We start from the raw sequence: 27,500 nt of genomic DNA on the forward strand, positions 1-27,500 counted from the left end.
AAAAACGTATGGCTGCATTCCTCTGGAGACACGAATTTCATTCTAAATGAATGCTTAACAGAGCAGGTGCTGCAGTCACCTGTCTGAAGGAATGGGCGTGTCTTTGTGCACCTCCATATCGGTCAGGTAAACGGAATACTCAACAAAATCCAAATAAATGTCTTCAACAATGCCCCATACAATCATAAATGCAAGACAAATGAAACATCCAAAACTCTCACCATGAATAACGACAACAACAACACATTTTGGCTCCAACAACGAGTGAGCTAACTATCTAAAAAACAACAGCAGCACAGTAGGCACTGATAAAAGCTTGCTAGCATTCTAACTGGGGTCTTTTTGGGATGTAAGTTGGCAATGTTGTGCTGTGAAAGCTGTTCTTATATTTTCAAGGGGCGGTCTGGCCACAGAACTGGTCTCCCTGTGGTTTTGACCCTGACCTTCTCACTGTAGTCCAACGAGTGATGTGGTGTATTTAATAAAACATGGACAACGTCCTGTGTTCCCATTGTGGCTTTATTAGCAATCAACAAAGCTAGCTTCCAACAGAAGTGTTCGAAGTGTTAAAATAGTAATATTATCAGTATTTTAACAGATCAATCTTTTAAATTTACGAGCATTCATTTTCTCTTTGAAGTGTATTTTTCACTCTGGACTCTTAAATATCTAACACTGTAGATGCCTGCACTCTGTAAATACCTGAACCCGTTTTGCTCACTTGTTTACTGCTCAGTGTCATATCTTTTTGCGCTACATGTCTGGCTGTTTGCTCATTCATTGTGTTTTTTAATGTTCATTACCATATTACACACCCAGACTTCCCCACCCAGGGATCAATAAAGTGTTATCTCGTTTAAAAGAGGATAAGACGAGAATGAGATCGAGGGAAAGAGAGGGGGGTGTGTGTGTGTGTGTGTGTGTTTCTTGCCTGTGTGATGTGGGGAATCCCAAGCAGAAACCCAGTAGTGCACACGGCCAGAACCAGCAGCTCTTTCCGCTTCAGCACACGTAAGATCTTCGGACCGAAGCCATCCAGCAGAAACGTAATCGCCACTTCAACCATGGCAAACTGCAACAACAGCCAGACACACTCACAGGACCATGCTGCGGACCACTCTGTGTGTGTGTGTGTGTGTGTGCACATTTGAGTGAGCGTTTGTGTTTTGTGTGTGTGTGATTTTGAGTGAGTGTGACTGAGTGTGCTTTCTGCGTGTGAGAGTGTGTGTGTGTGTGTGTGTGTATGTGTGCATGTGGTGTGTGTGTATGCGTGCATGTGTATATGTGGTGTGCGTGTGTGTGTGAGATGTGTGTGTGTACATACCTGACTGTCCAGTCCCAGGCATAGCAACATGAGGAAGAAGAGAGAGGCCCACAGCTGGGCAACTGGCATCGTAGAAAATACCTCAGGATAAACGACAAACACCAACCCAGGACCTTCACACACACGCGCACACACACACACACACACACACACACACACACACACACACATACGAGATGAACGTTGCCAAAGCCACAGGCTAAGGCTATGTACTTAAATTACACTGAAACCCGAGACTAGCGTTCTCCTCAGCCATCACAACAAAACCAGGCTGTTTGCTAACACTTATGAAACATTAATACATTGATGACATTCAAAAACGATTACAATCTTCCATAATTCATGATATTAAAACCCAGTCTCTCTATATCCTCGACGACGTCCTCTTTGCAGGCAGTTATAAATTCTCTTTGCAGTGAGGCTGAAAAAATTGCCAGCTCTTGATAAAGATCCTGTCTGACAAGTTCACCTTTCAATGTTTTTTTTCCCCCTTATCTCCCCTCCATCAGCACGATTTGTTAATGATGTTCTTCCATAACTTAATCTTTTATCTCCTCTCTCTCTGTTTCTATCTCTCTCTCTCTCTGGCCACTGACCGTCAGTGGCAATGTCATCCACTGGAAGATTGTGTAGGTGAGCCATGTAGCCAATGGCGGAAAAGATGACAAATCCGGCCAGAATACTGGTGGCAGAGTTCAACACGGAGACGATGAACGTGTCCCTGAGGGATGAAAGAAAAAAAACCCCAAAACAGATCAAAACATCTCTCTTCGTGCTACGCCAGTCTGTTCAGCATCCTTCTCTTCTTTACCACTTCAGTTTTTCTGTGTCGACAGAAAACAGGTTCTCTTTCTCATTCGACCACAACACCTACAAAGTTTAGCAATGAGATTAGCACAGACAGTAGCCAAAAATGGCTGCCACTGGTCCAGACAGGAGTGAGAGAGACTGAAGCTACAGACAAATAAGAGCCAAAATGGCTTCCATTAGCAAAGAGAAGAAGTGGAGTGACACAGTAAAACACAAAGAAACACAAAGAAGAGCCTTAATGGCTGCTGACCTGAGGATGTTGTTGTTGAATTTGTTGTAACTTGCCATGGATATCATGGAACCAAATCCAATCCCAATGGAGTTAAAGATCTGAGCTGCTGCATTCACCCAAACCTGAGGGATAAGAACATAAGAACATAGTATGTAATGTGATTGTGTGATGGGGCAGTAACATTAGAACATTGTGTGTAATGTGATTATGTGATTAGTGTAAGTGAACGTACCTGGACCTCCAGTAGTTTGCTCCACTTCGGCATGAGGAAGAAGAGAATGCCGTCCCTTGCCCCTGGCAGCTGGACATTATTAATCAACAATGCAAACAAGATGAAATATGGAAATGTTGCTGTGAAGTACACCACCTGCAGACACAAGAACACAACGCAATTTTACCCGTCATTTCCAAATCTGTCTGTTTCATAATGAACGGGTGGGGATTAGTGCTTCATATTTAATGGACTTTGAATGTGTCTCACAACAGTGTACTTTCACTTTCATTAATCGCCTAATCACAACACATACAGTGCTCTAATGTTATGCTAACAGAGCAGAGACGGCCGCTGCATCTGGGTGAAAAAAGCCTGGGACATGGTTACAGACTGGTTGAACTCTGACCTTTCCTGTGGACTTGACCCCTTTGAAGATGCAAAAGTAAACAATGAGCCAGGCGAGGATGAGGAGGCCGAAGAGCTCCCAGCGCATTTCTCCAGCGTCCTCAATTCCCCGAGTCATCTCGAGTAACCGGCGACTGACACACACACACACACACACACACACACACACACACAGATTTAACAGGACAGACTACCACAGACACATTGCTTTTCGCACTGTCATGGACATCTGACGTTCAACCCCTAAAATATGTGTCAACCAGTCCATCTTAAATTAACCTACACACGTTTATACTCTTACAATTATAGTTATTTTTGACTGCGACAACTAGACTAAAACTCTGTGAGATCAAGTATTAGTAACTGTATGAATTCATTCGTTTTTTTCCCATAATAATCCAAAGGGGTTTCTAAACTCACTCAAAATACTGCTGGCTGGCAGACTGCAGGTGGGTGGCGTTTCCAGGGAAACCGGTGGAGCAGTTGCCGATGGCGTTCCAGGTGTTGTTACACGATTGCCATGGCAGCGAGTCTCCGAAGGAGTTGAAAAGGTAGTAGAGCGCCCAGGTCATCAACACGTTGTAGTAGGTGCAGAGCACGAAAGAAATAACCACTGTGGCCAGTCCCACACCTGCGCAGAAACAGCAGGGGGCAGCAGAGGACAAAATCAGACAGGAAATAGGGGTGCCGTTTCCTCACACTACTTAACGCCAGCGATGCCACAAACTCCAGGTCTTGAAAATCACCGTACCTCATTCAGCCTAACACTAACACACCTGATTCAGAAAATCAACATCTTCTGGCGCTCAGCCACGCCGGGCTGGGACACCACGTTGGGAAAGGGGCGGGCCAACGGACGCGTCGTGAGACGCATAGAAACATGCCGTAAAGGCAGTCAGCGTGACCGCGGTTCAGGAACGCCGGCAAACACGTGGTGCATCACTACTCGTTTACTGCCAGGCAACAAACAGCACACTCTGTGCGGAGTTTGGACAAAGCTATCTCTGTGCTTCAAAAATAACTCCTTTTTTTTTTTTTTTTTTTTTAAATGAGGGCTCTTCATTGTTTCCCCAGTAAAACGATGCCTGACCAATCAAAACCACACATTCTCTGCATTAGTGCGTGTACTGGCAGAATACAGAGACCCTTTAAGGAGTTGTACAACCTTTAAGTTTAAACACAGACTGGGATCAGTCCGGGCTGCTCTTGCCAATCCGGACCAGGCCACAGGTCGGGCTCAGAGTTCCCCGCAGAACTGGAGGTTCCACCCGTTTTTAATCGCAGAACCAATTCTGACTAACAGATATGTGATTGGACCCAGTGAGCAGGAGGACTTCATCTCATTAAAGACGGTTAAACCAAAGGGGATGGGGGGGGGGGGGGGGGGGGGGGGGGGTCGTAGGGAGACGGGCTCTACTGCGTGTTCTGTGGGTCCACCACACACTCACACACTCCTTCACCGTAGAGTGGACGTTTACTGTCTGCCTTCCTAAACCTCAAACCCTTTGGTCCATCGTTCAGCTCTGATAACCCAGGAAAAAGACATATGCCTGGTTAGTTGGCTTAGGCTTTCTTCTTCTTTAATGAAACCAGATAAGGAGACACCTTTTAGCAGACTAAATCACACTGAACCCTTCACTGAATTAACTGAGAACAGTTTCACAGATCTGAAGAAGCAAACCTACCTCCTCATCATGACAAAGACATTAGAAATAGAAAAAGACGTCGAGATTTTAAAGGACAAGCCTAACGCGTTTGACTATGTGAAGTTCACTGAGGGCAAAACGTTATGACAGGCTGTTTAAGTCGAGGAAAACTCTAAGGAGTCCAAGGTTGACTCTCAGGCTGAAGCAACTGATTGGCTAAGAACGTCTTCACGGTCAGGTCGGTGTGATGAATCTCATTTCAAAACAGGTGTGTCTGGTAATATTGCTTTAAGGCTGCACATAAACTGAGTTGATCTGGTGAAGAGTAATCTGGTCTTCACGTCCAGATAACCTTCAGAAGCACTTTATGTTTTGTTAGTAAGTTGCAGGAATATCAACTGACCTTTTTTTTTTTTTTTTTTTTTTTACACACATAATACCTAGACGTGGGTACGTTTTTTAAGAAAGAAACGTGTGTGCCTTTATGTGCATTATGTGATCAGGAAATTATGGTCAGTTTGCCACTGTTTACAAGTTTGTACAAGTTTATATGTTTACAAGTTAAATTCATAATAAATGAAAACAAATGTCATGTTTTGCATGTCTTTTTTTCACTGTACCGAAAACATACAGATCCGTGACTTCCTAACCGAGGTACGTACCGAACCGTGACTTTTGCCTACCGGTACACCCCTAGACATGAGCACGGTAATGTGATGTGATTTGTGCTATGCTGTGTTACGTGTGCATAAGAGTGTGTGTAGGTGTGTGTTTACGGTAGGTTCAGGAATGAGCAGCGGGTTTACTTGAGATACCCTCTCTCTCTCTCTGTGTCCCTGGACTTCAGACTAAACAGCTTTATCTGCAGTACAATGTATGCGTAAAAGGCAAGGCTATATCGCCGGGTCACAAAAGTCTTAAAAAAAGGCAGTAAACCCAACAAGTCTTCTCTCTGTTTAACAAAACATTTTCTTTTTCCCTTTTTGGGATGGAACAGTAAATCCATCGAACGGCTTTTCTGAATATCCGTTTTTAAAATCCCAGGGGTGGCGATGGCGTTGTGATCTCTCGCGTTAAACCTTCAGATTAGCTTGAGGCGCTCCCAACGTGCGGTTCGTACATTTTGTCTGCCATACTCGCACAAAACATTTATTCGCTACACTAACCGTGAACACTGACCAATGCCATGCTGTTTTTACTAGCATGTCAAAACCGTCTTTCAGCACAGAGCTGTTTTCCTTGTCAATCTTCCTGTGCTTCCCAGTATCACAACACTCCCTGTGGTGTGCTATTGGACAGACTTTATCGACATGTGAATCTCCAGTTACAGAACCAACATGGCAAATCCTACCGCACCCGGAACGTAAAGCACTCTCTCGCTTTGCCCCAATTTCAATTCGATTTCGGAAACAAAAACATGGGATGCTCTGGGTTTATGACCGCTCAGGCATGGATTGAGACGGCAGAGTGGTACTTTGTACAGACTGTCGGCAATTATCTCTCATTTTGCACTGTTATGGTCATTGGCCAAAACTGCTTCGACACTGTCACATGCAGAACTGTTGTGTCGTGCGAGTCCCATGTTCACGTAAAACCACAAACCCCATTTCTCTTCACTGTTTACATTATGTGTTTATACTGGGGATTGTAGGAGCCAGTGGGAATAATATGACCTCCGAGAAATAGTAACCATGGAGTTCTTCTCAAGGCAAACAAACACGTCTAAAGAATAATAACGGAAAAAACCCCACACACGCTAAACAACAAAGCAGCCATAACACCCCCCCCCCCCCCCATATCAAAACAGTCTGTAGAAATGTATCCTCAGAGAACAAGATTGTGAGTCGAAAGAGAGAGAGAGAGAGAGAGAGAGAGAGAGAGAGCGACTGATATTTCTCATGATTTAAAGGTGATTACCTTAATAACACAATCGTTTGTTGGCCTGATGAAGCAGGCACCCAGAGTGATTCCATTAAGAAATCTCTGATATGTGGCAAAACGTTTTTTTTTTTTGGTTTGTTTGGTTTTTTTTTCACTGACCTGAGATCATTCCTGTGGTAAAGTCACATCACAGTTTAGAAAAAAAAAACAACACAGCAGAAATGAATCAGAAGAGATTTCAGAGAAAACTACCTGCTCCGGGCCCTCTGTGTTAGCACTTTGCCATAATCGGCTGAAAAAAGGAGCGTTTGACCGGGTAGACTATCTCTGTCTTTGAGGAGATAAAAACTATGGAGAGAAGTAATGAGTTAGAGCAGAGGACAGAATGACATCCCCCAGGAGTGGCTGATCGCTGAGAGCTGGTACTCCGTAGACCTACGGCCCAACCGTCTTCTGTCTGACGGCTCACGCACGCTCATAGGTGTGGGAGTTAAACACACACACACCACACAGTTTCTCACCACGTACCAGAACATGGCTCTGACGATACGTTAGTGTCTTGGGGATCTACATCTATAATCAATTATGTTTCTGGAGTGTATAATTAAATCAAATTCACAAATTTACTCTGGCTTACAGAGGATGCCTAAAACATTTAAAGAGAGATAATCTCGAATCATGTTACCTGATTGTGAAAATTTCAGAAAAATTTGGTTTCGAATGAAATGATTTGTTTGCGATTGATTTGCCTCAGCGTTTAGGGCAGAGCGTCCGTTTCTCAGGAAACACAACATTTCAAAAAATCTGGGATTGTGCGAGAGAAACCCTCTCGCTTTTTCGTCTTGCTCTCCGTGGACAGCCGTTCTTCTCCTGTCAGAAGAACAGAACTGTAACAAGTCTCCAGAGAACCAGTGCCACTGTAAAGCCTGAGAAACAGAGCCCGGCTCTAAACACTGATCCCAGATCAGCCGTCATACAGAAAATCAGCCCTCAGCAGATCCCCACAGGCCCTTTTCCTGCAGAGACAGAATAACACCACAGCGTTCGGGAGGAGGGAAAAAAAAAGACAGACAAATGTGTCAAGATAAAGAAAAACAAAACGAAACAAAACAAAAAACAAAACAAAACAAAAAGGCAGACAGAATTTTCACTGTTAAGTTCAAACGGTTTGATCTGACAGATTAAAAAGAGATGAGATGACATTTTTCTGTGAAGGCAGTCCAGGAGAAAGGGGCTCGTGACTGTTGAAATCTTAATCCTAATCTTAATCTTAATCTCATAAATGTGAGTTTGTGGGAACTTCTCACCAGATTGTTTGAATGTTCATCTGAACTCAGAGACTGTTCCCCATTGAACCCTCTGTACAGAGAATTGTGACGCTGAGCTCTGTAAGACCACGGTTTTGGATGATTCATATCTAATGTTCACGAAACCAGGAAATGAGGCTTAACATTTGTATTAATGTTTTTTTTTGTTTAATGTTATTTATCTGTATTTGTTCTGATCATATTTAAAGCAGTACAGTTTTTTGTTGTGGTATTGTTGAGGTCTTATCTTTAATGACTAACCAACAGTGTTGTCCATTCAGATTACTGGAAGATAGTAGAGATGTGTTTTGCCCCAGTTTAGCACAGTTGAACCGGTGACCCAGTTAAACACAGTTAAACACAGTTTCACATGCGTTATCAGGTCTTAAAATGACTGCTGAGAGTTGGTTCACTGCCAGGGCCCTGTCTGAGGGCACGTTCGCTGATCAAACATAACGTATTCCAATAATCTTTGATCTGTGCGTGTGTGTGTGTGTGTGTGTGTATTTGCACCGTCAGTAAGACAGAAGTGCTTGACCGGGCAAACAGATGCACACTCAGCAATCCCGCCCTCTCTCCTTCTCTCCTCTCACTGAGGAAGTATTACTGGATCAGAGTCTTTCCTGTTTGTTTGTGTGTTTAGAATCAGACAAAGCACTATTGCCTGAGTCTGAAGCCCTGTAAAGCCTGGATACCCCCCCCCCCGCCCTAATGAACCTAATGTAGCCCAGCAGTGCAAGGGAGAGTGAAGTTACTGGTCTCTCTGGTCCTTATTGTTATTGGACCAGTGTTTGATCATTGAGCAAGAATCTAAACTGGCGTCAGTGTGAACACTGCGTCAGTGTGAACACTGCGTCAATGTGCAGAGGGCTTATGAAGATACACTTTTCAACACTCACATGAAAATCTCTCTGGCCCATCACTGGACTGCCTCATGGAGCTATGTGTACGTGTGTGTGTGTGTGTGTGTGTGTGTGTGTGTGCGTGTGTGCATGGTGTGTCAGTGTATACATTCCTGCATGCGCGCTTGTGTGTGTGTGGGGGGGGGGGGGGTGTAGGTGTTTGTCCATGTGTGTGTGTGTGTGTGTGTGTGTGTGTGTGTGTGTGTGTGTGTGTGTGTGTGTGTGGAGCAGAATGGCACATTCTGTAGTCACTCCAGGCTGGTTCTGCTCACCTTTCAGCAGGGGGCATATCTGGGACAGGGCGTGGACCGGGCCCAGCCGCGTGTACTGTCCGATAGCAAACTCCATAAAGAGCAGAGGAACGCCACACAGAAACAACATAATCAGGTAAGGGATCAGAAAGGCCCCTGGACAAAAGAGAGAGAGAGAGCACATAAAGATAAAGTTATGAAAGCACATCCTTAACAAATCGTGGCATTTTTAACCATTACTGGAAATTCAATATTCACAATATGTAAATCATCCAAGATGTTTCTGTTCTTGTTCTTCTCAGACGAACATATTTCTGAAGTGGGCCATGAGAAATTCATTCAAATGACTGAGAAGCACTGACTATGGAAAGCTGTTTGACCTGAATCTTTTTTTTTTTTGCTTTGTCATTCTGACAGACCAAAATCCACAGGTTCAGGAACCAGGGTCCATGCAAACACAGAGAGAGAAAGAATGAACAAAAGAGGGAGGGAACGACACAGAAAAGGAAAAGAGAGAGAGAGAGGGGTGGGGGGGGTGGGGGTGATGGGAAGAGAGATTGAGTCGTGGAGTGGCTCCCATTGGACTCAGAGGGATGGAAAGTGCTGAGTCATTGTGACATGGGCTTGCTCCACAGTGAGATGCTCCTACATCAAGTCCTCTTTACCACAATCAGCTGACACTTCATAGATTCTAAACTGTCTGTTTTATAGGGGAAATGTGAACTCTGTGTCGTCTCTAAGTCTCAGAGACAACAAACTTCAGATGTGATGAATCGCTCTTTGTTTCGCACGGCACGGGAGAAGTCCACCTCAGAGGCGAAGCGCAGTTCTCCCTCAGGTTTAAGAATACAGAACTTTTTCATGCAGTGAGACCGACTTCCAAGGACATGTGTGAGGTTATACAAGATAACGGCTCTCGCTGAGTACCGGATGCTTGGTGTTTGCCCCCAGGTGTTGCGGACACATAGTGACCTTGTCTTCTACATAATAAATGCTCATTGTTCTAACACGCAGATACATTTTTGTAGTATATAATAATTAGGCTAGCACAGATCTCTATGATATTAATACTTCATCATGACAAAAGCCATGAGGCTTTTTAGTTCTAAAACTTACAATGTGTGCTGTGGTGAAAACTTGGTAATTCATGTCAAATCAACAGCTGGCGAAAACAGATCATTTTTCCATAACATTTGAATGTATTTTCCATATCAGATGAAACATTTCACTGCCCATTCCATACATCCTTGTTTAACACATCCATAACACATTTGTAAAACTGGAATGTACTAAAAAGGTACTACAACGTACTATAATACAACACATAATCAATACAATATTTACCACTTCAACCCAACACACACACACACACACACACACTCAGTACAGAAACACAGGCCAGAGTGTACTTTGAGAGGCTGAGTGATACATAACGGATCCAGAGCTGTGTTGATGTTTGTGATAAAGACTCTACCCACACAATGAATTGTGCAACGACTCACAATCATGTAACAGTATGACACACAGGTTAAGACTACACACACAGTAACAAACATGTAACAGAAAGTGTTAAGATGTCTCAGCTATCAGCAAGTTCAGGGTGTGGACTGTATGTGTGTGTGTGTGTGTGTGTGTGTGTGTGTGCATCCACAGCCCTGTGTTACACAAACTGCAACGTCTGGCATGTGACCACTCAGTTGCCCGGGGAGTGTAGGATGACAGAACCCTGTCAGAAACAGCACACACACACACACACACACACACACACACACACACACACACACACATCTACTCCATCACACCAACAGAGAAACCCCACACACAACTATACACCCAAAGACACATACACACACAATACAAACATCCACTCCCTCACAGTATGGGTTTATACCACTGAAAAACTACACACACTATACGTACGACATACAACACATCACTTATCACAGCACAGACTTCAGAAACTTAAACCAGAACTACACACATGCCAAAAACAATGCACTTATACACACACAATGAACACATAATGGGACACTTATATACTGAACACATAAAATACCAACAGAAAGACACACTGTATCTATACATATTGTACACACACACATATGCACACACACTGTGGACGCTACACATTAAGTATTACAGATGTCGTATAAATGAAAAACACTACACTATTCGGATACACTAAAATGTATCTTTACACGGACTAACAATTAATTCTCAGCGGTTAACATGATGAACGTGTTTATGTGTACGTTCCAGGAAACAATACACTGCTCTCTCGCTCTCGTGAGTTTAAAGAACAGACATACATAATTTCACACAATGTCTGGAGAGCGTGAAATTACACGCTCATGTCTAAATTACCAGTATAAAAACTATGATTGTGTTTCTTGGACTGGGCGCTTTGTTGTATAGTGAATTTGTGCCAGTTGGATCGTCTGACAGACCGCGCATACCGACAGGTCTGGATGTGGAAACAGGGACCGCATGGCCAGGACAAAATTCACGGGGAAAAAAAAAAAATCAATTTTAGAACTGTGATTGACAACAGCCCCACCGTTTTGCACGTTGGAGAACACTCACGACTAATCAGCCATGCAGTTAATGTGTATCGTGTCAAAAACAGTCATATCATAAAACCACACTAAAAACATATACTTAACGCTTGACATTGGGGGGTTGCAGAGCCGTCGCTGGACTCACCTCCGCCGCTTCGGTAACAGAGGTACGGAAATCTCCAAACGTTGCCCAGTCCCACCGCGTAGCCCACCGAGGCAAGGACGAACTCGAGTCGCCGGCTCCATACTCCCCTTTTGTCCTCCTCTTCGTGCTCCACATCGTCGGACTTCACCGCCACCTCCTCACTGATGCGGAAAGCTACCTTCGCGTCCTCCTTCCCATCTTCACGCTCCGCGGGGAGCTTGCTTAGCGTGACGACTGCTGTGGTCTCAGCTCCGACTCCCATTTAAAAAGCCTGTTTCTACAACGTTAGATTATGAACTAGAATAACTGTGCCCCTTAACTGAACTAGAATAAAACCCTTCTATATAAGCCTCTAACAGAATGACTGTCCCTTAAGAGAGCCGAGGTGCAGAGTTCTAATTAAAAAATAAATAAAACTAAATTAATAATAATAGAAAAAAGACGTAGACAGGAGAAATTAATTTCAGGCCAATTTTTTTCTTTAAATCAGATTCTCATTTCTACCTAATAAAATTTATCATGAAAACCAGGAGCTGCTTCTCGTTATGACTTCCACCTATGCTGTCCTGCCATGAAAACACACGTGCTATTTTGAAACCCCTGCGTTTGATTTCTGTCTTGAACTATTAATCTGAAATCCTAAAAAGATCGGCGAGAAAATTCACTACCTGCTCCTGTCGCGTAGTTACACAAGTCACTCTTTCCGGTTACCATACCCCAGTTATATAGCCATGCCGCAAACCGCTCAAAGTCCTGGCAAGGCTGACGTCACCAAAGGGTCGTATTTTAATTGGAAAGCAAATATGACCAAAACCATCTTGTGAAACAGGCTCAGGGCACACAAAAAGCAAAACGCGCACACATCACTGTGTTAGCAACCAGTGGGGATTTCGTAAGTCACCATGCATTTATTTTTCGTAATATAGTGGATGTGTAGTATGCTCATTGCATATAGGCTGCAGCCATACCCTTACAAACGGTTAACGCTATGGAAAGCCAAAAGAGCCAAAAATGCTTTGGGGAAAATCACCCTAACCTGTTAAATTGTCAAGCGTTAAGGTATGAAATAAGCACGTGTTAAGGTAATACAAACTCGTCTCAGTAGACGTGGCAAAATCTGATTAGTTAATTACTTTTTTTCTCCCAGACTTTACACTGTTCGTATGACGAAGTATAAATCGGCGAATATTTACATAATCATTGTATGCAGATCAGTACTCATGACACAACCAACCACAGGCGATGAAAATGAATTTTGGACAGTCAAGCGGTTATGTCTGGGGATTTTTATGTGGAGGCTGCACTGGCGCCATACCGCGTCATGCCTGTTATGTAGCTGTTGCTTTCCCCCCCCCTCACATAAAACCAAAGCAAACTTTTAATAGAGGGCAGTATAGTGCCAAAACAAAACAACAACAACAACAACAAACCTTTCTCTTCAACTTTTCATCTTTCCAAAATATCTTTGAGAAAATGTCCCACTGACTGCAATCATAACGAAACGGATTGAATGCAGTGGGGGATGTGAAGGTGTATTCCAGCTGGCCAATAAAAACGAGCACAGTTTATTTTGGGTATTCAGTTCAATTCTGCAGTAAACAAGTTTTCTGCCTGTGTTTTTCGATGTCAGACTACACTATGTTGTTCGAGCGCTAGGATGGCATATTTTCACCTGGAATATTTGCAGTAAAAAACCCTCATCATAGTATATAGTAAATTATAGCTTTAATATTTGTGCACATCAAAGCCGGACATTACTGGGTCATATTATCATGGCAATAATATTAATCATTAGATCAAGAACTCAAGTTCAGTAGTGGACTCAGACTGTCTGAAGGGCAGGGGCGAGAAAATACAAAGGGCACCTACTGCATGACATAGGACTCCACCACCACTCGAAAAGCCATGATGCATCATGTGTGATGAAATAGTCTTCATCCTTGATTTATCCCATTGTAAGGGCACCTATATGGCACCACATCACATTTTATCCACTGGAGGGGCATCCATTAGAAAACTCCCCCACATTCTCACGCACGCAGGGACACCCTTTACAGCACTGCATCACATTTTATCCTCTTCTCCATTAGAGGAGCACCTAATTGGGCACTTTATCATGTTTTTACCCCTGTAGGAGTACTCTATACAGCACTGCATCCCATTTAACCTCTACAGCACTGCATCCCATTTACCCTCTACAGCACTGCATCCCATTTACCCTCTACAGCACTGCATCCCATTCACCCCCTACAGCACTGCATCCTATTTACCCTATACAGCACTGCATCCCATTTACCCCATACAGCACTGCATCCCATTTACCCTCTACAGCACTGCATCCCATTTACCCCATACAGCACTGCATCCCATTTACCCCATACAGCACTGCATCCCATTTACCCCATACAGCACTGCATCCCATTTACCCTCTACAGCACTGCATCCCATTTACCCCATACAGCACTGCATCCCATTTACCCTCTACAGCACTGCATCCCATTTACCTCATACAGCACTGCATCCCATTTACCCCATACAGCACTGCATCCCATTTACCCCATACAGCACTGCATCCCATTTACCCTCTACAGCACTGCATCCCATTTACCCTCTACAGCACTGCATCCCATTTACCCTCTACAGCACTGCATCCCATTTACCCCATACAGCACTGCATCCCATTTACCCTCTACAGCACTGCATCCCATTTACCCTCTACAGCACTGCATCCCATTTACCCCATACAGCACTGCATCCCATTTACCCTCTACAGCACTGCATCCCATTTACCCTATACAGCACTGCATCCCATTTACCCCATACAGCACTGCATCCCATTTACCCCATACAGCACTGCATCCCATTTACCTTCTACAGCACTGCATCCCATTTACCCTCTACAGCACTGCATGCCATTTACCCCATACAGCACTGCATCCAATTTACCCTCTACAGCACTGCATCCCATTTACCCTCTACAGCACTGCATCCCATTTAACCTTTACAGCACTGCATCCAATTTACCCTCTACAGCACTGCATCCCATTTACCCTCTACAACACTGCATCCCATTTACTCTATACTGCACTGCATCCCATTTACCCTATACAGCACTGCATCCCATTTACCCTATACAGCACTGCATCCCATTTACCCCCTACAGCACTGCATCCCATTTACCCCGTACAGCACTGCATCCTATTTACCCTATACAGCACTGCATCCCATTTACCCTCTACAGCACTGTATCTCATTTACCCCATACAGCACTGCATCCCATTTACCCTCTACAGCACTGCATCCCATTTACCCTCTACAGCACTGCATCCCATTTACCCCATACAGCACTGCATCCCATTTACCTTATACAGCACTGCATCCCATTTACCCTCTACAGCACTGCATCCCATTTACCCTCTACAGCACTGCATCCAATTTACCCTATACAGCACTGCATCACATTTACCCCATACAGCACTGCATCCCATTTACCCCATACAGCACTGCATCCCATTTACCTTCTACAGCACTGCATCCCATTTACCCTCTACAGCACTGCATCCCATTTACCCCATACAGCACTGCATCCCATTTACCTTCTACAGCACTGCATCCCATTTACCCTCTACAGCACTGCATCCCATTTACCCCATACAGCACTGCATCCCATTTACCCTCTACAGCACTGCATCCCATTTACCCTCTACAGCACTGCATCCCATTTAACCTTTACAGCACTGCATCCAATTTACCCTCTACAGCACTGCATCCCATTTACCCTCTACAACACTGCATCCCATTTACTCTATACTGCACTGCATCCCATTTACCCTATACAGCACTGCATCCCATTTACCCTATACAGCACTGCATCACATTTACCCCATACAGCACTGCATCCCATTTACCCCATACAGCACTGCATCCCATTTACCTTCTACAGCACTGCATCCCATTTACCCTCTACAGCACTGCATCCCATTTACCCCATACAGCACTGCATCCCATTTACCCCATACAGCACTGCATCCCATTTACCCTCTACAGCACTGCATCCCATTTACCCTCTACAGCACTGCATCCCATTTACCCCATACAGCACTGCATCCCATTTACCCTCTACAGCACTGCATCCCATTTACCCTATACAGCACTGCATCCCATTTACCCCATACAGCACTGCATCCCATTTACCCCATACAGCACTGCATCCCATTTACCTTCTACAGCACTGCATCCCATTTACCCTCTACAGCACTGCATGCCATTTACCCCATACAGCACTGCATCCAATTTACCCTCTACAGCACTGCATCCCATTTACCCTCTACAGCACTGCATCCCATTTAACCTTTACAGCACTGCATCCAATTTACCCTCTACAGCACTGCATCCCATTTACCCTCTACAACACTGCATCCCATTTACTCTATACTGCACTGCATCCCATTTACCCTATACAGCACTGCATCCCATTTACCCTATACAGCACTGCATCCCATTTACCCCCTACAGCACTGCATCCCATTTACCCCGTACAGCACTGCATCCTATTTACCCTATACAGCACTGCATCCCATTTACCCTCTACAGCACTGTATCTCATTTACCCCATACAGCACTGCATCCCATTTACCCTCTACAGCACTGCATCCCATTTACCCTCTACAGCACTGCATCCCATTTACCCCATACAGCACTGCATCCCATTTACCTTATACAGCACTGCATCCCATTTACCCTCTACAGCACTGCATCCCATTTACCCTCTACAGCACTGCATCCAATTTACCCTATACAGCACTGCATCACATTTACCCCATACAGCACTGCATCCCATTTACCCCATACAGCACTGCATCCCATTTACCTTCTACAGCACTGCATCCCATTTACCCTCTACAGCACTGCATCCCATTTACCCCATACAGCACTGCATCCCATTTACCCCATACAGCACTGCATCCCATTTACCCTCTACAGCACTGCATCCCATTTACCCTCTACAGCACTGCATCCCATTTACCCCATACAGCACTGCATCCCATTTAACCTTTACAGCACTGCATCCCATTTACCCTATACAGCACTGCATCACATTTACCCCATACAGCACTGCATCCCATTTACCCCATACAGCACTGCATCCCATTTACCTTCTACAGCACTGCATCCCATTTACCCTCTACAGCACTGCATCCCATTTACCCCATACAGCACTGCATCCCATTTACCCTCTACAGCACTGCATCCCATTTACCCTCTACAGCACTGCATCCCATTTAACCTTTACAGCACTGCATCCAATTTACCCTCTACAGCACTGCATCCCATTTACCCTCTACAACACTGCATCCCATTTACTCTATACTGCACTGCATCCCATTTACCCTATACAGCACTGCATCCCATTTACCCTATACAGCACTGCATCCCATTTACCCCCTACAGCACTGCATCCCATTTACCCCGTACAGCACTGCATCCTATTTACCCTATACAGCACTGCATCCCATTTACCCTCTACAGCACTGTATCTCATTTACCCCATACAGCACTGCATCCCATTTACCCTCTACAGCACTGCATCCCATTTACCCTATACTGCACTGCATCCCATTTACCCTATACAGCACTGCATCCCATTTACCCTATACAGCACTGCATCCCATTTACCCTCTACAGCACTGCACCCCATCCCAGTGTGGATCACAGAGCAGTGCAGTATGGATCACAGGGCAGTGTGGATCACAGAGCAGTGACAGATGCAGGGATGTGAAAGGGAAACAGTAAAGCAGCCAACACCACGCTGGAAAAAACTAACAAGGACGCAGCAACCTGTAGCTACAATTATCGAAGACAAGAACAGCTCTCTACTAACTGAAAAGACAGCAGTAATCAGAAGATGGATTGAATGCTGTCAAGAACCGTACAACTTTGAGATAAGACCAGACCCCAGTATACTGACCAATGCCATCAAACCCAGCAGTGAACGTGGCACTAATACTTCAGACCGAGGTGGAGGAGGCAGCACTAAGGTTAAAAGTAGGTAAATCACCAGACATTGATAACATTCCAGCAGAACTTTTAAAACACAGAAGAAAGGAAATGATAAAAGTACTTCGCACGTCTGCCAAAGGATATGGGAAACCAAGCAATGGCCTAAGAAATGGACCCAATCCTATTCCCAAGAAAGGAAATTTAAGACTTTGTAAAAACTACAGAACAATCGGCTGTATCTGTCATGCTAGCACAGTAATGCTATGGATTATCCTGAATAGGGATGGGAATTGATAAGATTTTATCGATATCAATGCTATTATCAGTCCTGCTTATCGGTCCGATTCTTTATTGATTCCTGATCAATTTTCGGTGTGGGGGGAAAAAAGCAGGCCTATACAGGTTTTCATTGTCAATGCAGCTGTTTTATTATCTCTGAGTCTGAACACAGTGTGGAATGTCTGCCTAATAACATCTGAACATGTCAAAATGAATTACAATGCTCCTTTTCTTAAAACAACATAACTTGGAAAACAAATATAAAACTGACTGATAAAATAATCGATTCTTCTTTAAAATAATAGGCGGGTATGCCTAGTAATATTTGAATACTGTAAATTACAATACTCCTTTTCAAAAGGGAAAAAGCTTGAACCAAATATAAAATTTCAGCACTTTTCTCTCTGGGGGCATCGTTAAAGAAAACAGCGAGCAGATGTTTAACTGTTGTTCGCCTGTCACTTAGCTCACAAATTCGAGTGCTTGAATGAAGGTCTACAGTGGTCTATTTGCCCTAACCAGAGCCATTGGGAGAGTTTTTTGTACCGCTCTGGCCCCAACTAAGTTCTTGTAACATGTAAACAACAACCCGTGTTGATGTAGAACACAAATGGTTGCCAATACATCTTTTAATCATGCACATGTTTTCATGCTACATGTAGCCTTTAGCCTCCACCATCTTGGTCAGACTTTTTTTGTTACTCCTGCCTCTCTAGAGAATGTCACGTACCAAACACCTCACATGCTGATCTGATTGGTTCTTGTGTGATTTTCATTTGCATAAAGTTGGGGATTCACCATCTCAGTTTCGCTTTACTCCAATTTTGCCTAATCGGAGCGAATTTCGCCCCCCATACAACCTGAATGAGAGCGTAGTGAAATCTGCTGCAGTGGAACCGTACCATCAGAAAATCGCGCCAGCATTGATAAAAGGAATTGATAAGAACGGAGGCATACGATTCCGATGGATAGAAAAATTTGGAACCGGTTCTCAACTGGAACCTGTTCTCGATTCCCATCCCTAATCTTGAACAGATTGAAGAACAAGGCTAAGGAAATTCTTTCAGAAGAACCGGCAGGATTTAGACCAAAAGGGACTTTGTACCACTGAACAGATTTTCATCATCAGACTATTGATTGAGAAGCACCTCCATCACCAGCGTGATCTGTACCACAGAGTCAAATAAAAAGCCTTTTGACCGGTTTTGGCATGAAGGTTTATGGCAGCCTGGGGCTTAAAGGTTAGGAAATCGGGCTTGTGAACGATGGGTCGCAGCTTCAATTCCTTGAGCAAGGCACCTGACCTCCAACTGCCCCCCGGAAGCAGGTGTGCTGCCCGCGGCTCCTGTGCCTGGTGTGTGTGTGCTCATTACCGGTGTGCAAGGAGGGGTTAAACTTCCATAACTCCATATCCATCTATCCATCAGTGGAGGGCCCACACGTAACCTCCGTTTCCCTGACGACATTGACCTGATGGGAAACTCCAGGAACTTACCATCTGCCTGGAGAAGGCAGCTGGAGCGTATGGAATGGAAATAAGCACTTGTCAGCAGCCATAGTCAACAAACACGACCCGACATCAGGATGAATGGACAGAAAACCGAGAGAGGTGAAGGATTTCGAATACCTTGGGTAATGACGGGAGTGATGCGAGTAGTGACGGAAACAAAAGAAAAACAAGAATTGCAACCTCAGCCGTGACAAGACTTACAAACATCTAGAGAGGCAAGACCATGAGCTTCCCTGTGAAAATCAAGCTCTATGAGTCACTGGTAATCTCCACTCTCGTTTACAGAGGTGAGAGTTCAACACTCACAGCAGATACTGAGCGTAGGATGCAGCCATTTGAGAACAAGTGCTACAGAAGGGTACTCCACATCTCGTACATGGAACATACCACAACAGAATATGTAAGACAGCCAATCACCACCTGCACTGGAGAATAGGAGCCGCTACTCACGACTGTTAAGCGCTGCAAACTTAACCTGGTAGAGACATATCTAACGACACACACCTCCCTGTCAAAGACCATGCTACAAGGGACAGTAGAAGACAAATGACAAAGAAATTCCTGGCTAGATAACATCAATGAATGGACTAGATAACATCAATGAATGGACTAGATAACATCAATGAATGGACTGGCAGCTTCTCAACCCTAATATGCACAGCAGAAGCTCGAGAGCTGTGGAGACCCCTGACTGCCCAAGTATTCATCAGGACACTCCTACAGCCCCCAAGGTCATGGGATGAGTGGTAGAGGAGTGGCCCAGTCTTTCAGCCTAAACGTTGCTTTACATCACAACTGTTCCTTCCTTCTTTTCTTGGAATGTGCATGTTTATATAGACAGCCAGCATACACGAATTTATTGCCAAAAGAAATAAAATAAATAAATAAAAATGGCTTTTTAAAAACACAATACAATACACTTTTTTTTTAAATCACCCATCTAAAGGTATTGTGTTGCTTCCATTCGCTGAACACGCAAATGTGCTCGAGACCTAGGCGCACGTATTTGATATTCAAATCGTTACGCAGCGCCGTCCAGTTTAGCTTTGCTGCAACAAGCAAAGGGACAGCCAAACCCTTGTGACATCTATACCTGCTCTCCGCTGCCTTCAGATCATATATGCTCACATATGTAACAGAAACGAACCCTCTCGAGCTTATGTCACAGTTATGAGACCTTCGCGGACGAACGTGTTTGACTTCTTTGCTGACTCAGTGGTTACAATGAGAATCAGTGGTACAATGAGAATGTTTGAAAATGTTTCCACAATTTTTATTTTGTCTTCTGACAGCCTTTTACTGGCATTGGTAACAAACACTTTTGTGGCTAAGTAAAATGAATTTGTTGATTCTGATAAATGAAAACATAATTACATTTATGCACCACCATTCCATCAATTCTCCTACAATAAGAGGCTTTGATGATGTAATGCGTTCCTCTTCACAGACACTAGATGGCGTTGTAGCACCGGATAAAACGTTGGCGAATTTGGCTTTGTAGGCACGAGGTTCTTCACCGTGAGCATATTTGGCCACAGATAATAAAGAGGCTGGACCTAAATATATAGGTAACTCCAGGTAAAAAAAAAAGAAAAAAAGAAGCTGTTACGGGCCATTAAGTATGGCCATTTACGGACAGAAAAAACGAAATCGCTTTACTTTTGTATTGCACACAAAGCGGAAAATCGAGGCCGGGTCTATGACAATCTCGTTTTCTCAGAGACGAGAGGACAGATATTCATGAAGTCGACTTGATGAAAATTCACTCAGTATTTTAATCTAACCGTTGTTTCATAAAATCACGTTATTTAAGGAGAGATGGACACTTTTCAGCGAACAGATTATGCATATTCATAGATGTGTCCGCTCCAGGCCTCTATTATGCAAATAAAAATATGAGAAGTCCAATCGTCGTGGTCTGTAGGGTCCACCTCTCCTCTGACTCCTCCTGTAGTTTGACGAGGACGAGGGTTTCTATTGTATTACAGGGCGGTTCGTCATCTACTTTCCCCTGTAGCCTGTGATTTGGCTCTCGGGTTCCAGGTGTCGGTGTTTGATCCTTTCCGGTCTCCGTACAGGAATTTGTACGGCGCTGACGTCACCCTCTGGGCAATCAGGAGAAACTTTGTTGGTGTAAAATGGAAGGATTTCTGTTTTTATCACTGAAATAGTTCACCTCTATACTGTACCGTTATTGAACAAACGGAGGCTGATAGCATCTTACATATCACTCCTGGATATTCCGGATTTGGGTTCATCTAGACCAGCATGTGAAGGTTTTTTTTGGGTTTTTTTTTTAAGTAAAATATATTTTCAGTGAAGTAGATGGACGAACGGGAAGGTGAGAAAATGAACGAATAAAGCACCGAAGTTGCTTTGTATGAAGTCGTGTGTATTTGCCCGTGAAAAAATATTTGCTTTTGTAATTTACTGTTGTGTTCTGTGATATCAGTGAATTGTTTGAGTTTGACAAACATATTTGCTTTGTATTATTGAGCACAAATCACGGCAGAAATCCACAAAAACGCTAAGTTGGCTAGCTGGCTAGCGGCGTATTTCGAGACGTTAATAAGGTATTAAACTTGCCCAGCTGTGGAGGTAAACGTTTACCAACCACCATCCCATAGTGTGTGTACATATCAGTAGTTACGCTTTGTTCGTTCTGTTCACTATTTTTTTATTTTCAATGTAATTCGACCACAGTTTTCATTCTGATCTCAGATTCATTCCGTTTTCTTCATGCTTTCCAAAATTCTCCTCCACCTCGTTAAAAATGTTATTTTATTTTCAACTCAGTCGTGCTTTCTAAAGCACTAATCGTTTTTTTAGGAAACCGTAGGTCTCGTTTTTTACTTCGCAGACGTTTGGGCACTGAACGCTCCATTCTTACATAATAGGTAAAAGGACCAGTCTGCCAGTTAAACTCCATTAAAGTAGCTGCCTCCAAACGCGAATATTCAGCAAAATGAATTACTCCGTCAGGTCAAATGAGTTCAAACTGAGGTTTAAACGGACGTTTCATTGAAAAATATTGGTTATTGTTTACGTAATAGTTTTGCGTATTCGCTTATTTGTTTTTGTTTTCTGTTGCTTAGAAGGGAGGGTGTGATATATATCCAGAGTGAAGTTGAAGTTTCTTGCATTCGCGTGTGTTTTGGCAGATCTGGGTGAATACCTGTGCGCGGGCTGCGGAGGGAAGATTCAGGATTCATTCCACATCAAAGTTCACAAGGACGTTTGGCACAGCGCTTGTTTTCAGTAAGTGTCCGTTTCACTATTCTACACAGCTTCATGAGACTAAATAATCATTCTGTTCTGCGCTCGTCTGCTGCATTAGAAACACAGCTCCATTAAACCAAAATAAAGCGCCGAACTGCTGGGTTCTTTATTTCAGTGGCGTGAAAATAAGGGTGGTTTTTTCTGCAGGCTTCGGGACTTTGCACCCCAGGGTCTGTCTTGAGGAATCTTATTAAGCACATTAGGCTGTGTTTATGGGGTGGAAACAGTGTGACAGTCTACTACATGGCTAAACGGTATCAAAACCCCTTCTGGCTTAAATAGTGGGACTGAAGAGCTGATTTTTCCTTTGTCAGGAATGTGTGAAATGCTGTCAATCCTGCCTGAAATGCCCAGGGCCCAAACTGACATTTCTGTCACCCAGAGAGAGAAGAGAAACTGTGTGTGTGTGTGTGGGCGCACACACGCACGTACGTGTGTCTGTGTTTGCAAATGGCTGTGCATACAAGCAGTCTAAACAGGACGAAGGATTCTCATTCAGGTCTATGATGAATTAAACCTCAACATAGATCCATAGCCCCTCAGTGTATGTAGGCTATGTGTGTATGTGTGTTTGAGAGAGAAAACAGAGAGGTTTGGACAGGTTCGTGGAGTTTCTTAAACTGTTATTCCGAGCTCCACGCGGGCACATTGTGTGTTTGGAAAGTGGAGTGGACGGTCTTGTTCTGGGGGGGGTGTGTTTAGCAGGGAGAACGTCTGAGGGACAGTAGTGAACACAAATCAGAGGAGGTGAGAGTCAGAGGTCACCGCTCTCTTTAATCAGAATGCATTTCCCGCCGATGCGTCTGTCTGTCTGTGTCGGTGTGTGCCCGTCTGTCTGTCTGTGTCGGTGTGTGCCCGTCTGTCTGTCTGTGTCGGTGTGTGCCCATCTGTCTGTGGAGACGTGACGTGGCATGTCGTGTGTTGCCTTTGTAATGTTTATTCATTTAGTTAATAGTCTTCTCCAGAACATGGTACGAGTCCCGTCTCACGGTGTTCAGGCAGTGCTGGAGCACTCTGGCGTTCAGTGCAGTTTGACAGAGAGATGCAGCACCCGGGAGACGTGTCCCCTGTCCCCCTGTCCCTCATCCCCCCTCCCTCGTCCCCTGAGCCGTTTTCTGTTCCCTCACAGCCCCCGGTTTACCAAGTCTGTCTTTAAGCTTAATCATTCACAGCAGCAGCAGCTCTGTACACTCTGACCTGTCCTCTTAATGGTTAATTTGCTGTATTGTGTTAAGCAGATTGCTGTGTTAAGCGGGTGGTGGCGGCGTTAAGTAGACAATGCTGTTAAAGGGAGAGTGTTGTTAGGCAGTGCTGCTCTCCTGTCCTGTTTGAAATGGTTGAATGTTTAGCAGAGCGTTGTTCCATAGTACAGTTATAGACTGCTCCACCTGGCCCTCCACAACCTGTCTGTTCAGTGTTACTCTCCTCCCCCACCAGTATGTTGAGTGTGATGGGTGGATGAGAGGATGGCGCTGAATCTGTTTGGTGGAGGAGGAGGTGATGTTGACTGATAGGTGGAGGAGGAGGCGATGTTGACTGTGATTGGTGGAAGAGGAGATGGTGTTGACTGTGATTGGTGGAGGAGGAGATGGTGTTGACTGTGATTGGTGGAGGAGGAGATGATGTTCAGTGTGTTTGGATAAAGGCAGTGTACTGCAGAGTAAACAGTTCTCTGTTGGCACAGTTAATCTGGCATTGAGGAAGTAAGGTGTCTCTGTGTGTGTTCCAGCATTTAAGGGTGTGTGTGTTTCAGAGACTGTGTATGCTTTAAAGTGTGTCTTTGTGTGTGAGCATGTATGCGCTCTGTTCTCTCTCTCTCTCTCTCTCTCTCTCTCTGTCGCTTTCTCTCTGTCTCTCTCTGGGCGTTCACTCAGTGCAGGAAAAGGTGGGGCTATTTCATCAGCAGGTTCACTATAAATCAACATCCTGATGTATAGTCTGAGTGGTCCAATAGGAGGGCTCCGAGCCGTCCCCCCTGCTCTGCATTCATGGCTTTAGACTTACCCAGCTGCCTGGGAAATCAGGCTATGTCACACACACCCCAGAGCTTGTTTACTCCAGGAGGGGCATGTGTGTAAACAGTTGTTTACATGTGGAGTACGTGTGTGTTTAGGTTAGGTGGTCTGTTTTGTGTGGGGAGGTGTATGTATGAGTGTGTGTGTGTGTGTGAGGTTAGGCTGTGTATGTGTGTTTGTTATGGAGATTAGTTTGAGCTGTGTGTGTATATGTGAGGTTAGGTTGTTTGTGTGTGTGTGCATGAGAGAGGTTAGACTGTGTGTGTGTGTGCATGTGTGTGAGAGGTTATACTGCGTGTGTGTGAGCGCAAGGTTAGACTGTGTGCGTGTGTGTATGCATGTGTGTGAGAGGTTATACTGTGTGTGTGTGTGTGTGTGTGTGTGTATGAGAAAGGTTGGACTGTGTGTGTGTGCATGTGTGTGAGAGGTTATACTGTGTGTGTGTGTGCATGCGTGTGTGAGAGGTCATACTGTGTGTGTGTGTGTGCGTGCGTGTGTGTTAACATGTTGCCCGGCATCGCGTGAATGATGACATGAGTCATAAAGGTCATCATCAGAGTTGAACTGTGACCTGTTCATGTCACAACGGTTCTCCGCTCAAGTCATCTTCACACACGCCTCTTTTCCTCAGCACTCGCTGACTCACCTGTCATTCAACACTGTTACTATGGCAACACTCAAAACTGACTTTCTCTTTGTAAAGTGTTGGAGATAATGAGAATGAAGAACAAACATGTCCTCTGTGTCCAGACAGGGACTGTGAGTTAAATGAGTCCCATCTCTCCCCAGGTTTGCCCCTGTTCAGTTTACAGTGGGTATTTTGTTTATGAAATTTCTTATTTCCAAATTTACAATCAGCAAGACCCCCCCCCCCCCCCCCCCCAAAAAAAAAAAAAAAACCCAACCAAAAAACAAAGCAACACATCACTCTCAAAACATTTGCGTGTGTGTGTTTAGAATTCAGTGATGTAATCTTCTGATAGATTTTTTCCCTTTTCTGCAGAGAAGAGGAGCCAGACCAGTCCTGGTGAATGCTTTATTGTGTATTGTCAGGAGGTCTGATGGAAAATGCTGAGTTAACGTAATTCAGACCCTGTGGTTGTGACAGGCTGACATTAAATAGGCAAAACTGAGAGAGGCCCATTTTGAACTGTTTTTGATGTCATTTAGGAACATAAACAAAGAGCCAGTTCACCCCCCCCCCCTTTTTTTTTTAAACATCTCTATCAGTGTCTCTCTATTCTTTCATTGTCAAGAGCCGTAAACTGTGAGACTACAGCGTACATGACAGTGTCTGTCCTCCATCCACACGCCACTCAAACCCACCTTTTCATCACAGCTGAAAATATAAATACAAATAAACACAATAAACACACCAAACCACACTCTGAATATCAGCTTTAACTGCATTGATCTTTAGACTTCCTTTTAAATGAGCTGGAAGTTGTAGTCTTCCCTGTCATGGAAGTTGTGGTCTTTCCTGTCTGTGTCTGTGGAGGCATCTGTGTTTCCCAGTCCCTGAACTGATCTGTCTGGTGACTCATCCCAGATGGATAAGAAACTGCTTTTCTGCCAAGCGATTAGTCAAGAAGAAGAGAGGAGAGGGGAGGGGGTTAGAGGAGGAGGAGAAGGAGAGGAGAGAAGAGGAGAGGAATGTGGGGAGAAAGGGAAGGAGAGGAGAGGAGAGGAATGTGGGGAGAAAGGGAAGGAGAGGAGTGGAGAGGAGAGGAGTGGAGAGGAGTGGAGTGGAGAGGAGAGGAGAGGAGAGGAGAGGAGAGGATGCTGTTGTACCTGTGTGAGTTAAACCTCAGGCACCAGTGTGAGCTGCTGTTCTTGTCAGCACTCCATTAGTCTGTGTGTGTGTGTGTGTGTGTGTGTGTGTGTAATCTGAAGGCTTTTTTTTTCTTCTTTAAAGTGAATGTGATGGCTATCCTTTCCCTGCCCCACTCCACTGTCCCACATCCACCCAGTATTATGGAACAGACTTTTTTTTTTAAAAAAACATCTTCACTAGTTTTCCTGTGTTTCTGCCATCTTTCTTATAGTGTTGTGGTTTTTCTGCTCCAGCGGGTCTCTAGTAAGGGAACACAATGTACCAGACACCTCGGTGTAGAACCCATGTCTCTCTCGCTCTCTTTCTCTCTCTCTCTTTCTCTCTCTCTCTCTCTCTCTCTCTCTCTCTCTTTCTTCCTCTCTCTCTTTGTGTTTAGTCCCAGTCTCCCTCTCTCTCTCTGTCCTCCTCTCTGAAGTCTCTGCAGAGCAAACAGTGGCACAGGTGTCTGGCAAGTCCAGAGCAAGCAAGTGGTCCAGTCCAGTTCAAACTCCGCATTCAGAACTCACACACAGCGACGCTCAGTCTTTGCACAGACACTTTTTTTTTTCTCTCTCTCTCTCTTTCTGGCCCGGTGTGTTTGTTTAGCTTGATTCTGTCTTTGAGTCCCTCTGAGATTACTCTCCTGGTGCAGGAGGACAGCTTCCGTTTGTGGCCTCTACAAAGACACCGCACCTTTAACCCCTCTACATGACTGGACTCTTTGCTCTTTGAGGACGGAGACTGTGATAATACTGTTTGTTAGGCCTGAACCAGTTCTCTCTCTCTTACTCTCTCTGTCTGTCTGTCTGTCTGTCTCTCTCTCTCTCCCTGAGTTGTCGTATAGTTGTGGCGTTGCTGTTAATTTAACCTGTGTGATGGAGGGCGTTGGTTTGCTGTTGATTAGTTCTCTGGAGCAGTAGATTGGTTTT

At 44.4% G+C, this 27,500-nt stretch overlaps 2 protein-coding genes across 2 annotated transcripts in view; one reads left to right on the plus strand and one right to left on the minus strand.

The window, feature by feature from the left end:
- LOC115827245 (sodium- and chloride-dependent GABA transporter ine) overlaps window positions 1-12,059 on the minus strand; it is a 17,801-nt gene extending 5,742 nt beyond the window's left edge. Inside the window, exons 1-9 of the mRNA XM_030791055.1 lie at window positions 11,676-12,059; window positions 8,994-9,128; window positions 3,406-3,616; window positions 2,987-3,119; window positions 2,599-2,733; window positions 2,385-2,488; window positions 1,921-2,045; window positions 1,325-1,437; window positions 932-1,072 (exon numbers count right to left, since the gene is read on the minus strand). Of these exons, the coding sequence (XP_030646915.1) occupies window positions 932-1,072; window positions 1,325-1,437; window positions 1,921-2,045; window positions 2,385-2,488; window positions 2,599-2,733; window positions 2,987-3,119; window positions 3,406-3,616; window positions 8,994-9,128; window positions 11,676-11,937 (1,359 nt within the window). The 5' untranslated portion in view covers window positions 11,938-12,059. The remainder of the gene's footprint in view (window positions 1-931; window positions 1,073-1,324; window positions 1,438-1,920; window positions 2,046-2,384; window positions 2,489-2,598; window positions 2,734-2,986; window positions 3,120-3,405; window positions 3,617-8,993; window positions 9,129-11,675) is intronic.
- A 9,576-nt stretch (window positions 12,060-21,635) lies between these two features.
- The window catches only part of limk2 (LIM domain kinase 2), a 21,385-nt gene continuing 15,520 nt past the window's right edge, over window positions 21,636-27,500 (plus strand). The window contains exons 1-2 of the mRNA XM_030791617.1: window positions 21,636-21,805; window positions 22,626-22,722. Of these exons, the coding sequence (XP_030647477.1) occupies window positions 21,790-21,805; window positions 22,626-22,722 (113 nt within the window). The 5' untranslated portion in view covers window positions 21,636-21,789. The remainder of the gene's footprint in view (window positions 21,806-22,625; window positions 22,723-27,500) is intronic.

The sequence above is a fragment of the Chanos chanos genome, chromosome 14 (genome assembly GCF_902362185.1).
Source record: "Chanos chanos chromosome 14, fChaCha1.1, whole genome shotgun sequence".
NCBI lineage: Eukaryota > Metazoa > Chordata > Actinopteri > Gonorynchiformes > Chanidae > Chanos > Chanos chanos.